At 53.9% G+C, this 16537-nt stretch overlaps 1 protein-coding gene across 1 annotated transcript in view; it reads left to right on the top strand.

Moving 5' to 3' along the window:
- The window catches only part of LOC140398089 (T-cell surface glycoprotein CD3 delta chain-like), a 313504-nt gene that overhangs the window by 261581 nt on the left and 35386 nt on the right, over positions 1-16537 (top strand). Inside the window, exon 3 of the mRNA XM_072486316.1 lies at positions 7888-7908. Coding sequence (XP_072342417.1) covers positions 7888-7908 — 21 coding nt within the window. The remainder of the gene's footprint in view (positions 1-7887; positions 7909-16537) is intronic.

Here is a 16537-nt window from a genome sequence, read left to right as displayed (position 1 = left end):
CACCGCACCGTGCTCCTTAATCACCGCACCGTGCTCCTTAATCACCGCACCGTGCTCCTTAATCACCGCACCGTGCTCCTTAATCACCGCACCGAGCTCCTTAATCACCGCACGGAGCTCCTTAATCACCGCACCGTGCTCCTTAATCACCGCACCGTGCTCCTTAATCACTGCACCGAGCTCCTTAATCACCGCACCCTGCTCCTTAATCACCGCACCGTGCTCCTTAATCACCGCACCGAGCTCCTTAATCACCGCACCGAGCTCCTTAATCACCGCACCGAGCTCCTTAATCACCGCACCGTGCTCCTTCATCACCGCACCGTGCTCCTTAATCACTGCACCGAGCTCCTTAATCACCGCACCGAGCTCCTTAATCACCGCACCGTGCTCCTTAATCACCGCACCGAGCTCCTTAATCACCGCACCGAGCTCCTTAATCATCGCTCCGTGCTCCTTAATCACCGCACCGTGCTCCTTAATCACCGCACCGTGCTCCTTAATCACCGCACCGTGCTCCTTAATCACCGCACCGTGCTCCTTAATCACCGCACCGTGCTCCTTAATCACCGCACGGAGCTCCTTAATCACCGCACCGTGCTCCTTAATCACCGCACGGAGCTCCTTAATCACCGCACCGTGCTCCTTAATCACCGCACCGTGCTCCTTAATCACTGCACCGAGCTCCTTAATCACCGCACCCTGCTCCTTAATCACCGCACCGTGCTCCTTAATCACCGCACCGAGCTCCTTAATCACCGCACCGTGCTCCTTAATCACCGCACCGTGCTCCTTAATCACCGCACCGTGCTCCTTAATCACCGCACCGAGCTCCTTAATCACCGCACCGAGCTCCTTAATCACCGCACCGTGCTCCTTAATCACCGCACCGTGCTCCTTAATCACCGCACCGAGCTCCTTAATCACCGCACCGTGCTCCTTAATCACCGCACCTAGCTCCTTAATCACCGCACCGTGCTCCTTAATCACCGCACCGTGCTCCTTAATCACTGCACCGAGCTCCTTAATCACCGCACCGAGCTCCTTAATCACCGCACCGTGCTCCTTAATCACTGCACCGAGCTCCTTAATCACCGCACCGAGCTCCTTAATCATCGCTCCGTGCTCCTTAATCACCGCACCGTGCTCCTTAATCACCGCACCGAGCTCCTTAATCACCGCACCGTGCTCCTTAATCACCGCACCGTGCTCCTTAATCACCGCACCGTGCTCCTTTACCTTCCCCACGTCTTTCTCCAGTTTCCACCGTATGGCAGCCAGGAGCTCCTTTATTGACTTTCAAAGGTCCCCAGACATTACTCTCCATTGTTTCTTGAACTGTTTCTCAAACTCCGTTGCCATGGCACCAACTAGCATTTCAGCCATGATTGGAGTGGACGGGGTCATGGGAGCAGTCGCTGCCATTTTCCCCACCAAGGAGCATTGTGAAGTCACTGAGCCGCCGATGGGCTTGTTTCCCCAAGGCCCTTCTCGGCATCTCTTCAATGTGGGCACTGTAGATTATTCAGTAGATGGGATTGTTTGAAAAAATAATCCTTGAAACCGGTCAAAAAAGACTGAAAACCAAGAGCCTTGTTGGGAGCTGCTTGCTGCTCGACCTGCCTCGACATGCTGCCACTGGAAGTCCTGTAAGAGTCATACCCGGCACAAAGGAAGGTGGTTGTGGTGGTTGGAGGTCAATCATCTCAGCTCCAGGACATCACTGCAGGCGTTCCTCAGGGTAGTGTCCGAGGCCCAACCATCTTCAGCTGCTTCATCAATGACCTCCCTTCCATCTTAAGGTCAGAAGTGGGGATGTTTGTGGATCATTGGACAGTCATTTTACAGAATATACTTCACAAGTGATGAGATCAGCGTCAATTTTTGTGTTTATTCGTTCATGGGATGTGCATGTGGCTGGCTGGGCCAGCATTCACTGCCCTTCCCTCATCGTCTTTGGACTGAGTGGCTTGCTTGACCATTTCAGACGGCATTTAAGAGACAACCATATGTAGGCCAGACCAGGTAAGGACGGCAGATTTCCTCCCCTAAAGGACATTAGTGAACCAGATGGGATTTTATGACAATCAACAGTGGTTTCATGGTCATCATTAGACTTTTAATTCCAGATTTGTATTATTGGATCCAAATATGAAGCTGGGTCCCCAGAGCATGACCATGGCTCTCTGGATTACTGGTCAGTGTCAATACCACAGTGAGGCCTCCTTCCCGATGGCATCATTATCGTTGCAATGGGGGATGATGGGATCTTTTCGGTGAATTGAAATGGAGCAAATGAGCTACGTCACTCGCAAGAATTTTGTTTTAAATCTCAGTCCCTGAGTGTTGGAGGTTTATGTACATTCAGTGAAAGTTGGCAGGATAGGTTTGAGAAGCCTGATTATGAATAATACTGGAGCAGAGATGATAAAAACAAGGAAGTATTCCAAAGTTTTATAAAAAGCTGTGACAGCATTGTGTCCAATTCGGGCTCCACACTTTAGGGATGATGTCATGGCTTTGGAGAGGACGCGGGGGAAATTTACTCGAAAGTTACGAGCAGAGTGTCGGCTCCTGCTGTCTGTCATCGCCAAGCCAGTGTGTTGTGTAGGGGGTATGTGGTGAGATGAAGGCAATGCAAACTCCTCCAGTTTCAACATTGACACAAACCCAGATGCTGCTGTGAGCTCCACCCTCACATCCCGTCTGAGAACCGTGCGTTACGGAGAGTTCCTCTCACACAATACCATCTGAACCAGAGTGTTCACGATGAACACATCCAGGAGGAAGAGGGTTAAGAACATTCTTGCTTTTTGGGTTTGTACTGAGAGCATAAGCACCTCTACCTGAGCCCAATTCTAGATTCTAGAGCTGGTGACTATGATTGCGGTTTACATAATTCTGCTTTAGCTGAACGACATTCAACTCAAAAATCATTGCCGAGAGTCAGAAATTTTTAAAATTTGGAATGTGGGCTTGGTTGGCTAGCCCAGTATTTATTGCCCAATCCTAATTGCCCCTGAGAAGGTGGTGGTGAGCTTCCTTCTTGAACTGATGCAGTCCATGAGGTGTAGGTACACCCACTGTGCTGTTACGGAGGGAGTTCTAGGATTTTGACCCAGCGACAGTGAAGGAATGGTGATATTCCACATCAGGGTGGTGTGCAAGGTCAGTACAGCCAGTGCGGGGGCTCCCAGGGTGCGCGGGTGGGCAGTGTAACTCTGACAGTCACTTGCTGATTGCTGGAGAGTGTGGTGACACTGGGCGATGCAGGTTGCTGAGACTCTGTATAATTAGACAGGTTGCCAGAGGGATTGCGTCACAACACCGCCATTGTGGAATCGAGGTGGAGGGAGAGTGCTGCACCCATGCTCTGAGCAGACTAGACTGGTGAGGTGGTGGATAAGACACCAGAGCAACTCGTACAGAGCAAGATACAAAAACACACACATCTTTAACAAGGACTGCATCAGGGTTTGTACAGCTAGTTAATAATTTAAGATGTGTCACTCAATGTGACTGCTGCATTTCCAGCATTGCTCTCAGTAATACGCTGTTCCGCCTGGCAATCCCTCAGGAACAGGAGGCGGCAATTCAGTCCTGGCTGTGTTTGGAAATGTTCAGTAAGGTATCACTCTCATTGCCTCTCCCCATCTACACAGACATATTCCGTTTTACTACAGAAAGTCTGGAACTTTCTAAAGCCTAAAGCAGAGTTAAAGATATAACGGTCCTCTCTGCTGGGTCCAATTTTCCCTCCCTCCCGCTCATTGCCTCGCTCCCCCCTACTTGCCCCTTCCACTCTCCCCTCACCCTCCTTCACTTGAGCTACTCTCTTCCTTTTTAAACATTTGTCGACTTTTTGCTACCTGTTTTATATTTCTTGTTATTTTTCTCTCATATTCCTATTTTTACATTTTTAGTCATCATTTGCTGGTTTCTGAAATGTTCCCAAATCCTCTGGCCTACCTTTGCTGCAGCACCGAGATTCACCGTGCTATTCACCGGCATTTTGCTGCAGCACCGAGATTCACCGTGCTATTCACCGGCATTTTGCTGCAGCACCGAGATTCACCGTGCTATTCACCGGCACTTTGCTGCAGCACCGAGATTCACCCCGCTATTCACCGGCATTTTGCTGCAGCACCGAGATTCACCCCGCTATTCACCGGCACTTTGCTGCAGCACCGAGATTCACCGTGCTATTCACCGGCATTTTGCTGCAGCACCGAGATTCACCCCGCTATTCACCGGCACTTTGCTGCAGCACCGAGATTCACCCCGCTATTCACCGGCATTTTGCTGCAGCACCGAGATTCACCCCGCTATTCACCGGCATTTTGCTGCGGCACCGAGATTCACCCCGCTATTCACCGGCATTTTGCTGCAGCACCGAGATTCACCCCGCTATTCACCGGCATTTTGCTGCAGCACCGAGATTCACCCCGCTATTCACCGGCATTTTGCTGCAGCACCGAGATTCACCCCGCTATTCACCGCCACTTTGCTGCAGCACCGAGATTCACCCCGCTATTCACCGCCACTTTGCTGTTTTTTGGGGTCTTGTGGAGTTTCTCTCCACCGAAGTCAAACTTTAGTGATTTCCCGCACTGACGGACTGAACTTTCCAGCAGGACCGGCTCTTTGCAGATCAGGCTGCCCCGATCTCTGCCCCCCTCTCACCCCCTCAACCTTCTCGTGGCAACTGTAACCGCCCCCCTGCCATCACCACCCCCCAGGCCGAACCCCTTGCAATGTCAACCTGGTTTCTGTGCATCCTGGCACTTGCCAGCCTGGCACCCTGGCAGTACCAGGGTGTCTGGGTGGCATCGCCAGGGTGTCAGGCTGGCAATGCCAAGGTGCCCGAATGCCGGGGACTGCCAGGGTACCACCCTGCCGTGGCCCGACCACCCAGGGTCTCTTATCGCCTGCGAGATCCCCGAGGTGCCACCAATGCCTGCTCCACGTTTGTGGAAACCAGGGCGGAACGCGCCCAGTCCAGGTTGTCACGGACCTTGACTCCAGAGCGTGGCGGAAAAGCGATGTCCGGGTATTTAAATGAGCTGATCTGGTCTGGCCCGGCGAGGGGGAGAGCCAGATCGCATGGGCAGAACCGGTCGGGTGACTCTCGATGGGCTCAGTGCCTGGCATGGACCCCCATTTGGGTTCTTGCCGGATTCACCCGTTGCACCCGGCTCCGTGACGACGGAACACGGAATCGCGCCCAGTATTTCATTCCTTTCCCTCTTCCAACCTTTCCTTCAACCCACACTCCCTCTCACCTCCTCTTCCCCATGCTACCTCCCCCTCCCCCCTCTCCCTCGCCACTCCCTCCGTCCCCATTCCCCATTCCCTCCTCTCCCACTTTCCATTCTCATTCCCTCCCTTCATTCTTTATCTCCCCTCCATCTATTATTTGTTCACTCATCCCACCCCTCCCACCCCCCACCCACCTCCCACCCCCCCACCCACCTCCCACCCCCCACCCACCCACCTCCCACCCCCCACCCACCTCCCATCCCCCACCCACCCACCTCCCATCCCCCACCCACCCACCTCCCATCCCCCACCCACCCACCTCCCACCCCCCACCCATCCCCCACCCACCCACCTCCCATCCCCCACCCACCCACCTCCCATCCCCCACCCACCCACCTCCCATCCCCCACCCACCCACCTCCCACCCCCCACCCACCCACTCCCCACCCCCCACCCACCTCCCATCCCCCACCCACCCACCTCCCATCCCCCACCCACCCACCTCCCATCCCCCACCCACCCACCTCCCACCCCCTACTCATCCCAAGTACCATCCACTTGACGATGAGAATATTTCAGTGTTTATCTCTCCACCATTGATAGTTGTGCCTTTATCACACATTCTTTTACAAAAGGGATTTCCTGTTTGACAAATTTATTAGAGTGTTTTGAAGACATAACTAGTAGGGTAGGTGAAGGTGATCCAGTAGATGTGGTATACTTGGACTTTCAAAAGGCACTTGATAAGGGACCACACAAAAAGTTAATACACAAGATAAGGGCTCATGGGGTCAGTGGCGATATATTAGCACGGAGAGAGGATTGGTTAATGGAGCGGAAGTGCAGAGTTGGAATTCTGAAGCAGTGAATCGTGAATTTTCACAAGGATCAGTGCTGGGGCCTCAGCTATTTACAATCCATATTAATGATTACGGTGAAGAGACAGGAAGTAATGCATCAAAGTTTGCTGACGATACAAAACTAGGTGGAAATGTAAGTGGTGAGTGACACAAGGAAGCAGCAAAGAGATGGAGATAGGTTTAGTGAGGCGGTTACAAGATGGCATTTGGAGTAGGAGTGTAATATTTGAAGTCTGAGGTTAGTGAAAAAGGTGTGAAACGTGTAAATGGTGATGTTTGCAGGAACTCGGATGTGCTTGTATAAGCAATGCAGGAAGTTAGCATATACATGCAACAGCCTGCTGGCCTATATTGCAAGTTGAACCCAAGAATAAAGAAAACGCGCTACAATTGTACAGGGGGTTTTGGTGAGGCCTCATTTAAGAAAGGATAGTCTTGCATTGGAGGCTGTACAGCCCCGGTTCACTGCATTGGTCCCTGGGGTTGAGGGGGTTATTCTGTGATGAGACGCTGAATAACTTGGGCCGAGATTTCTGGAGTTTAGAGAATGAGAGACAATTTCATTGAAACCTGCAAGATTCCGAAGGGTTTTGACAAGATGGATGCTGAGTGATTGGTTCCATTGGTCGGAGAATCTAAAACACGGGAGCAGCCCCAGGATAAGGAGTCAATCATTCCGGACTGAGATGAGGTGACATTCCTTCACTCAAAGGATTGTTAATGTTTGGAATTTTCCGTGCAGTTTTTTTTATTCGTTGGGGATGTGGGAATCGCTGGTCCAGCATCTATTACCCACACCTGATTGTCCTGGAACTGAATGGTTTCCTCGGCCATTCCTGAGGGCATTTAAAAGTCACATTGCTGGGAGTCTGGAGTCACATGTAGGCCAGACCAGGTAAGGACGGCAGATTTCCTTCCTCAAAGGATATTAGTGAACCAGATGGGTTTTTACAACAATCAACAATGTTTTCATGGTCGTCACTGGACTTTAAATTCCAGATTTTATTTTATTGAATTCAAATTTCACGATCTGCAGTGGCAGGAGTCGAACCTGGGCCTCAGGGTCACTAGTCCAGTGGTCATACCGCCGCGCCATTGCCTGCCGCAGTGGGAATACATCGAAGGCTGGGATAGACAGATTTCTGGAGATTGGGGAATTATGGAATATGAGGAGTGGGTGGGAAAGTGGAGTTAAAACCCAGAATCAGCTATGATCGTATTGAATGACAGAGCTGGCTCGATGGGACGAATGATATCTCCTCCTATTTTTTATGTCCTTGTGTTCGACTGCCTCAGCCTTAACGTCTGGAATCCCCTCCCTAAACCTCTCTGTTCTCAACCCTTGGCAAAGAATTTGGTCTCCCTCTGACAGCACTGTGGGTACCAGAACCACATGGACTGCAACGGTTAAGAAGGAGGCTTACTGCCAAACTCTCCGAGGCAATGGGCAATGGGCAATAAGTGCTGGCCTAGCCAATGGTTTTCATATTCTAGAAAATAATCTCTTGTGCAGTCTGGTGTAAGATTTTCATTGATACTGCTCCGATGAAGCATCATGAAATGTTTACCAGTTAAAGGTGCCATATAAATGTACGGTATTGTTGTGTAAGTGGTTAAAGATGTTTAGTACCTTGGAGCTGCCACAGATTTCAGGTCTGGCAGAGTGAATGAGGTTAAGCGTAGAGAGAAATGAATCCAGTTGTTGTTAATGTGAATCAGATGCTGAATCCTGAAATCCCGGTTAACGGCTTTGTCCTTTTCTCCCCAGAACCCGCTTGTGCCAAAATCGGTGAGTTCTAATATTCTATAATAACAGTGGGTGGCACAGTGGGTGGCACAGTGGGTGGCACAGTGGGTGGCACAGTGGGTGGCACAGTGGGTGGCGTGATGCCCCTCAGAGCCAGGGACCCTGGTTCAATTCCACTGATGACTGTCGGTGCGGAGTCTGCGCGTTCTCCCCGTGTGTGCGTGGGTTTCCTCCGGGTGCTCCGGTTTCCTCCCACAGTCCGAAAATACACAGGTTCGATGGAGTTATGGGGATAGGGTGGGGGAGGGGCTCTTTCAGAGAGACAGTGCAGACTCGATGGGCAGAATGGTCTCCTGCTGCACGGTTAGAATTCTGTGGTTCTATGGTTCCCTGTGAACGGAAAAGGTCTGGATTCTCCGATTCCCAGGCTATGTCCCGATGCCGGTGTGGGAACGGTGGCCTTTTACGACCAGACGTTCAGCGCAAAACGGCCACCGATCCTCCGTTTGGCTGGGGACTGGCAGGAAGGCACCTGGCTCCAGCTCCCGGTACGGCCCGGAGAATTGCCAGGTCCGTGGCTGCGCCATGCAACATGGCGGCGGCTGCCCGCAGATCCGGCCTGCAAGGTAGTGCCACCCCCTTTGGCCTGCTCGCGACCCCAGTCCCTGCCAAAGTCCCTCCTGCCTGCGGATCGGCCCTCCCTCGATTGTGGTGGCGCTGGACTGAATCCGCAGCTGCCACTCCCAGTTCCTGACAAATGATAGCACAGGTGACCGACGCCGTTGGGAACCCGACCGGTCAGGGGCAGAGCATCGGGGGGGAGGCCCTCAGGCAGCGTCCTGAGGTTGTCGATACGGCGCACGGTGTACTCCTAGAGTACGCCGCTGTGGAGGGAGCAGTGCATCGCGAAAGCGGTGCTGCCCCAATTTCGTCAGGAAGGTTGGATTCTCCAGCCAATCGCCGAACGCGATTTTGGCATCGGCGACTGGACATTCCCGCCCATGGTGTATTGGCTTTGATTGCAAGAGGATTTGAGTTCAGAAATAGGGCCTTGGTCAGAGCACACCCAGAGTACCGTCTGCAGGTTTAGTCTCCCGACCTAAGTAAAGATCTCCTTGCCGTAGAGGGAGCGTAGCAGAGGTTCCCTCGGCTGATACTGAGTTTGGTCGGACCTATGAGGAGAGATTGGTTTGTCTGGGGCCAGGATGGGCAGGGCATGGGGTCCGGGCAGAAGGCCGCATAATGTGTGCCCCATGCTGGGGACGCTCCAATCGCCTCCAGGTTCACTGAGTAGGGGGCCTGGCTGACAGCAGCACAATCATCCCGTCCCACCCCCCTACCCCCAGCCCACCCTCGGAAGTGGAGGATCAGAGAGATCTCGGTGTGCAGGTTCACGGATCTCTGAACACAACAGGACAGGTAGATAAGGTGGTTCAGAAGGTCGATGGGACTCTTGCCTTTATTAACTGAGGAATTGGATATCAGAGCAGGGAGGTAATGCGGGAGCTGTGCAAAACGCTGGTTAGGCCCCAGCTGGAGTACTGTGCGCAATTCTGGTCATCAAACTATGCAAAGGAACATAGGAATTAGGGTTGGTCGTTACAGTGGCACAGTGGTTAGCACTGCTGCCTCACGGCGACAAGGACCCGGGTTCGATTTCTGTCCCGGGTCACTGTCCGTGTGGAGTTTGCACATTCTCCCTGTGTCTGCGTGGGTCTCACCCCCACAGCCCAAAGGCGTGCAGGGTAGGTGGGTTGGCCACGCTAAAATTGACACTTAATTGGGGAAAAAAATAATTGGGTACTCTAAAATTATTTTTTAAAAAGAACGGCAGGTAGAAGGAAAGCTCACAGGGTGTGTCACGGTAATATGTTCAAACGATATTCTGATACACACTCATCCCAGCCGCACACACACACTGCACTCCCCACACACACTCATCCCAGCCACACACACACATTACACTCCCCACACACACTCATCCCAGCCACACACACATTACACTCCCCACACACACTCATCCCAGCCGCACACACACATTACACTCCCCATACACACTCATCCCAGCCGCACACACATTACACTCCCCACGCACACTCATCCCAGCCACACACACACATTACACTCCCCACACACACTCATCCCAGCCGTACACACACATTACACTCCCCGTGCACACTCATCCCAGCCGCACACACACATTACACTCCCCGCACACACTCATCCCAGCCGCACACACACATTACACTCCCTGCACACACTCATCCCAGCCGCACACACACATTACACTCCCCACACACACTCACCCCAGCCGCACACACACATTACACTCCCCACACACACTCACCCCAGCCGCACACACACATTACACTCCCCACACACACTCATCCCAGCCGCACACACACATTACACTCCCTGCACACACTCATCCCAGCCGCACACACACATTACACTCCCCACACACACTCATCCCAGCCACACACACATTACACTCCCCACACACACTCATCCCAGCCACACACACATTACACTCCCCGCGCACACTCACCCCAGCCGCACACACACTGCACTCCCCACACACACTCATCCCAGCCGTACACACACATTACACTCCCCACACACACTCATCCCAGCCGTACACACACATTACACTCCCCACACACACTCTTCCCAGCCACACACACACATTACACTCCCTACACACATTCATCCCAGCCGCACACACACATTACACTCCCCACACACACTCTTCCCAGCCACACACACACATTACACTCCCCACACACTCATCCCAGCCGCACACACACATTACACTCCCCACACACACTCATCCCAGCCGCACACACACATTACACTCCCCACGCACACTCATCCCAGCCACACACACACATTACACTCCCTACACACATTCATCCCAGCTGCACACACACATTACACTCCCCGCGCACACTCACCCCAGCCGCACACACACTGCACTCCCCACATACACTCATCCCAGCCGTACACACACATTACACTCCCCACGCACACTCATCCCACCCACACACACACATTACACTCCCCACACACACTCATCCCAGCCGCACACACACATTACACTCCCCGCACACACTCATCCCAGCCGCACACACACATTACACTCCCCACACACACTCATCCCAGCCGCACACACACATTACACTCCCCGCACACACTCATCCCTGCCGCACACACACATTACACTCCCCTCACACACTCATCCCAGCCGCACACACACATTACACTCCCTACACACACTCATCCCAGCCGCACACACATTACACTCCCCACACACACTCATCCCAGCCGCACACACATTACACTCCCCGCACACACTCATCCCAGCCGCACACACATTACACTCTCCGCGCTCACTCATCCCAGCCGCACACACACATTACACTCCCCACGCACACTCATCCCAGCCGCACACACACATTACACTCCCCACACACACTCATCCCAGCCGCACACACATTACGCTCACCGCACACACTCATCCCAGCTGCACACACACATTACACTCCCCACACACACTCATCCCAGCCGCACACACACATTACACTCCCCACACACACTCATCCCAGCCGCACACACACATTACACTCCCCCCACACACTCATCCCAGCCGCACATACACATTACACTCCCCACACACACTCATCCCAGCTGCACACACACATTACACTCCCCACGCACACTCATCCCAGCCGCACACACACATTACACTCCCCACATGCACTCATCCCAGCTGCACACACACATTACACTCCCTACACACACTCATCCCAGCCGCACACACATTACACTCCCCACACACACTCATCCCAGCCGCACACACATTACACTCCCCGCACACACTCATCCCAGCCGCACACACATTACACTCTCCGCGCTCACTCATCCCAGCCGCACACACACATTACACTCCCCACGCACACTCATCCCAGCCGCACACACACATTACACTCCCCACACACACTCATCCCAGCCGCACACACATTACACTCACCGCACACACTCATCCCAGCTGCACACACACATTACACTCCCCACACACACTCATCCCAGCCGCACACACACATTACACTCCCCACACACACTCATCCCAGCCGCACACACACATTACACTCCCCACACACACTCATCCCAGCCGCACATACACATTACACTCCCCACACACACTCATCCCAGCTGCACACACACATTACACTCCCCACGCACACTCATCCCAGCCGCACACACACATTACACTCCCCGCACACACTCATTCCAGCTGCACACACACATTACACTCCCCACGCACACTCATCCCAGCCGCACACACATTACACTCTCCGCGCTCACTCATCCCAGCCGCACACACACATTACACTCCCCACGCACACTCATCCCAGCCGCACACACACATTACACTCCCCACACACACTCATCCCAGCCGCACACACATTACACTCCCCGCACACACTCATCCCAGCCGCACACACATTACACTCCCCGCACACACTCATCCCAGCCACGCACACACATTACAATCCCCACACACACTCATCCCAGCTGCACACACACATTACACTCCCCACACACACTCATCCCAGCCGCACACACATTACACTCCCCACACACACTCATCCCAGCCGCACACACACATTACACTCCCCACACACACTCATCCCAGCCGCACACACATTACACTCCCCACACACACTCATCCCAGCCGCACACACACATTACAGTCCCCACACACACTCATCCCAGCCGCACACACATTACACTCCCCACACACACTCATCCCAGCCCCACACACACATTACACTCCCCACACACACTCATCCCAGCCGCACACACATTACACTCCCCACACACACTCATCCCAGCCGCACACACATTACACTCCCCACACACACTCATCCCAGCCGCACACACACATTACACTCCCCACACACACTCATCCCAGCCGCACACACATTACACTCACCGCACACACTCATCCCAGCTGCACACACACATTACACTCCCCACACACACTCATCCCAGCCGCACACACACATTACACTCCCCACACACACTCATCCCAGCCGCACACACACATTACACTCCCCACACACACTCATCCCAGCCGCACATACACATTACACTCCCCACACACACTCATCCCAGCTGCACACACACATTACACTCCCCACGCACACTCATCCCAGCCGCACACACACATTACACTCCCCACATGCACTCATCCCAGCTGCACACACACATTACACTCCCCACACACACTCATCCCAGCTGCACACACACATTACACTCCCCGCACACACTCATTCCAGCTGCACACACACATTACACTCCCCACGCACACTCATCCCAGCCGCACACACATTACACTCTCCGCGCTCACTCATCCCAGCCGCACACACACATTACACTCCCCACGCACACTCATCCCAGCCGCACACACACATTACACTCCCCACACACACTCATCCCAGCCGCACACACATTACACTCCCCGCACACACTCATCCCAGCCGCACACACATTACACTCCCCGCACACACTCATCCCAGCCACGCACACACATTACAATCCCCACACACACTCATCCCAGCTGCACACACACATTACACTCCCCACACACACTCATCCCAGCCGCACACACATTACACTCCCCACACACACTCATCCCAGCCGCACACACACATTACACTCCCCACACACACTCATCCCAGCCGCACACACATTACACTCCCCACACACACTCATCCCAGCCGCACACACACATTACAGTCCCCACACACACTCATCCCAGCCGCACACACATTACACTCCCCACACACACTCATCCCAGCCCCACACACACATTACACTCCCCACACACACTCATCCCAGCCGCACACACATTACACTCCCCACACACACTCATCCCAGCCGCACACACATTACACTCCCCACACACACTCATCCCAGCCGCACACACACATTACACTCCCCACACACACTCATCCCAGCCGCACACACACATTACACTCCCCACACACACTCATCCCAGCCGCACACACACATTACACTCCCCACACACACTCACCCCAGCCGCACATACACATTACACTCCCCACACACACTCATCCCAGCCGCACACACACATTACACTCCCCACACACTCTCATCCCAACCGCACACACACATTACACTCCCCACACACTCTCATCCCAGCCGCACACACACATTACACTCCCCACACACACTCATCCCAGCCGCACACACACATTACACTCCCCACACACACTCATCCCAGCCGCACACACATTACACTCCCCACACACACTCATCCCAGCCGCACACACACATTACAGTCCCCACACACACTCATCCCAGCCGCACACACATTACACTCCCCACACACACTCATCCCAGCCCCACACACACATTACACTCCCCACACACACTCATCCCAGCCGCACACACATTACACTCCCCACACACACTCATCCCAGCCGCACACACATTACACTCCCCACACACACTCATCCCAGCCGCACACACACATTACACTCCCCACACACACTCATCCCAGCCGCACACACACATTACACTCCCCACACACACTCATCCCAGCCGCACACACACATTACACTCCCCACACACACTCACCCCAGCCGCACATACACATTACACTCCCCACACACACTCATCCCAGCCGCACACACACATTACACTCCCCACACACTCTCATCCCAACCGCACACACACATTACACTCCCCACACACTCTCATCCCAGCCGCACACACACATTACACTCCCCACACACACTCATCCCAGCCGCACACACACATTACACTCCCCACACACACTCATCCCAGCCGCACACACACATTACACTCCCCACAGACACTCATCCCAGCCGCGCACACACATTACACTCCCCACACACACTCATCCCAGCCGCACACACACATTACACTCCCCACACACACTCATCCCAGCCGCACACACACATTACACTCCCCACACCCACTCATCCCAGCCGCACACACACATTACACTCCCCACACACACTCATCCCAGCCGCACACACACATTACACTCCCCACACACACTCATCCCAGCCGCACACACACATTACACTCCCCACACACACTCATCCCAGCCGCACACACACATTACACTCCCCACACACACTCATCCCAGCTGCACACACACATTACACTCCCCACACACACTCATTCCAGCTGCACACACACATTACACTCCCCACACACACTCATCCCAGCCTCACACACATTACACTCCCCACAGACACTCATCCCAGCCGCACACACACATTACACTCCCTGCACACACTCATCCCAGCCGCACACACACATTACACTCCCCACACACACTCATCCCAGCCGCACACACACATTACACTCCCCACACACACTCATCCCAGCCGCACACACACATTACACTCCCTACACACACTCATCCCAGCTGCACACACACATTACACTCCCCACACACACTCATCCCAGCCGCACACAGACATTACACTCCCTACACACACTCATCCCAGCTGCACACACACATTACACTCCCCACACACACTCATCCCAGCCGCACACAGACATTACACCCCCCACACACACTCATCCCAGCCGCACACACACATTACACTCCCCACACACACTCATCCCAGCTGCACACACACATTACACTCCCCACACACACTCATCCCAGCCGCACACACACATTACACTCCCCACACACACTCATCCCAGCCACACACACATTACACTCCCCACACACACTCATCCCAGCCACACACACACATTACACTCCCCGTGCACACTCATCGCTGCCAACAAGATGGCACTGGTTGTGCTGGAGTGCGCCCACACAGCTGATGGGCCGGCTGGGGCCAGAGGGCACCCAGGGGGCTGCCCTGGGGGCAAACCTCTCCGACCCGTGGCCCTGAGTTCACAGTCAGCAGTTAGCGGTGTGCGCAGCTGCATGTCTGCCTTGCCGGCTGCGACAATGGTGTTCCGTGCCCGTCAACCCCACCCCCACAGCCCACCTCCCGGCAGCTTCCGCTACTCCCCCCGGCCCTGGCAGAAGCCCCCCGGCCCGCGGCACGACTGCCAGGAAACTATGGTGATGTTGGACACTTTCCGTCCCCCCCTCTCTCCCTCAGCAGCCGCCGCGTCGCTTTCACCACTTTTAAAAACAGAAGTGAACCGCCGTCGGGAACTCAGCCAATCGGAGGCGGCGCATCGCGGAGGCCCCGGAGAATACCCGGTTCATCACGTTAATGACACGCAAACAGTGTTTACTCTACCTGCGTTCCAGAACGCATTGACACCACTGTCAAGCTGACAGAGAATTGCGATTTGGCGTCAAATCAGCCACCCGCCCCAATTTTGGTGTCAGCCAATGCAGAATCCCGCCCCATGTGTCCATTCCTGGAAGGAGAACAGCTGTGACCTGTGTTTAAACTCCTCCGATCCTTTAGCTGCAAGCCATTCATTCCTTTCTCCTCGTGGGCTGCGTTTGACAGCTTCTACAAAACAGCTGTGAGCCTTGCTTCATTCCTCTTCGCTCCAAGTGCTGTTACCACAATGTTTACAAACATCAACCACATCAAAGGGACTTAAGTGTTGTCAATTTCCAGCTAAG

This window comes from Scyliorhinus torazame, chromosome 21, assembly GCF_047496885.1.
Source record: "Scyliorhinus torazame isolate Kashiwa2021f chromosome 21, sScyTor2.1, whole genome shotgun sequence".
NCBI lineage: Eukaryota > Metazoa > Chordata > Chondrichthyes > Carcharhiniformes > Scyliorhinidae > Scyliorhinus > Scyliorhinus torazame.
The sequence above is the reverse complement of the archived record's forward strand: the minus strand, read 5'-3'. Positions and strand labels throughout refer to the sequence as shown.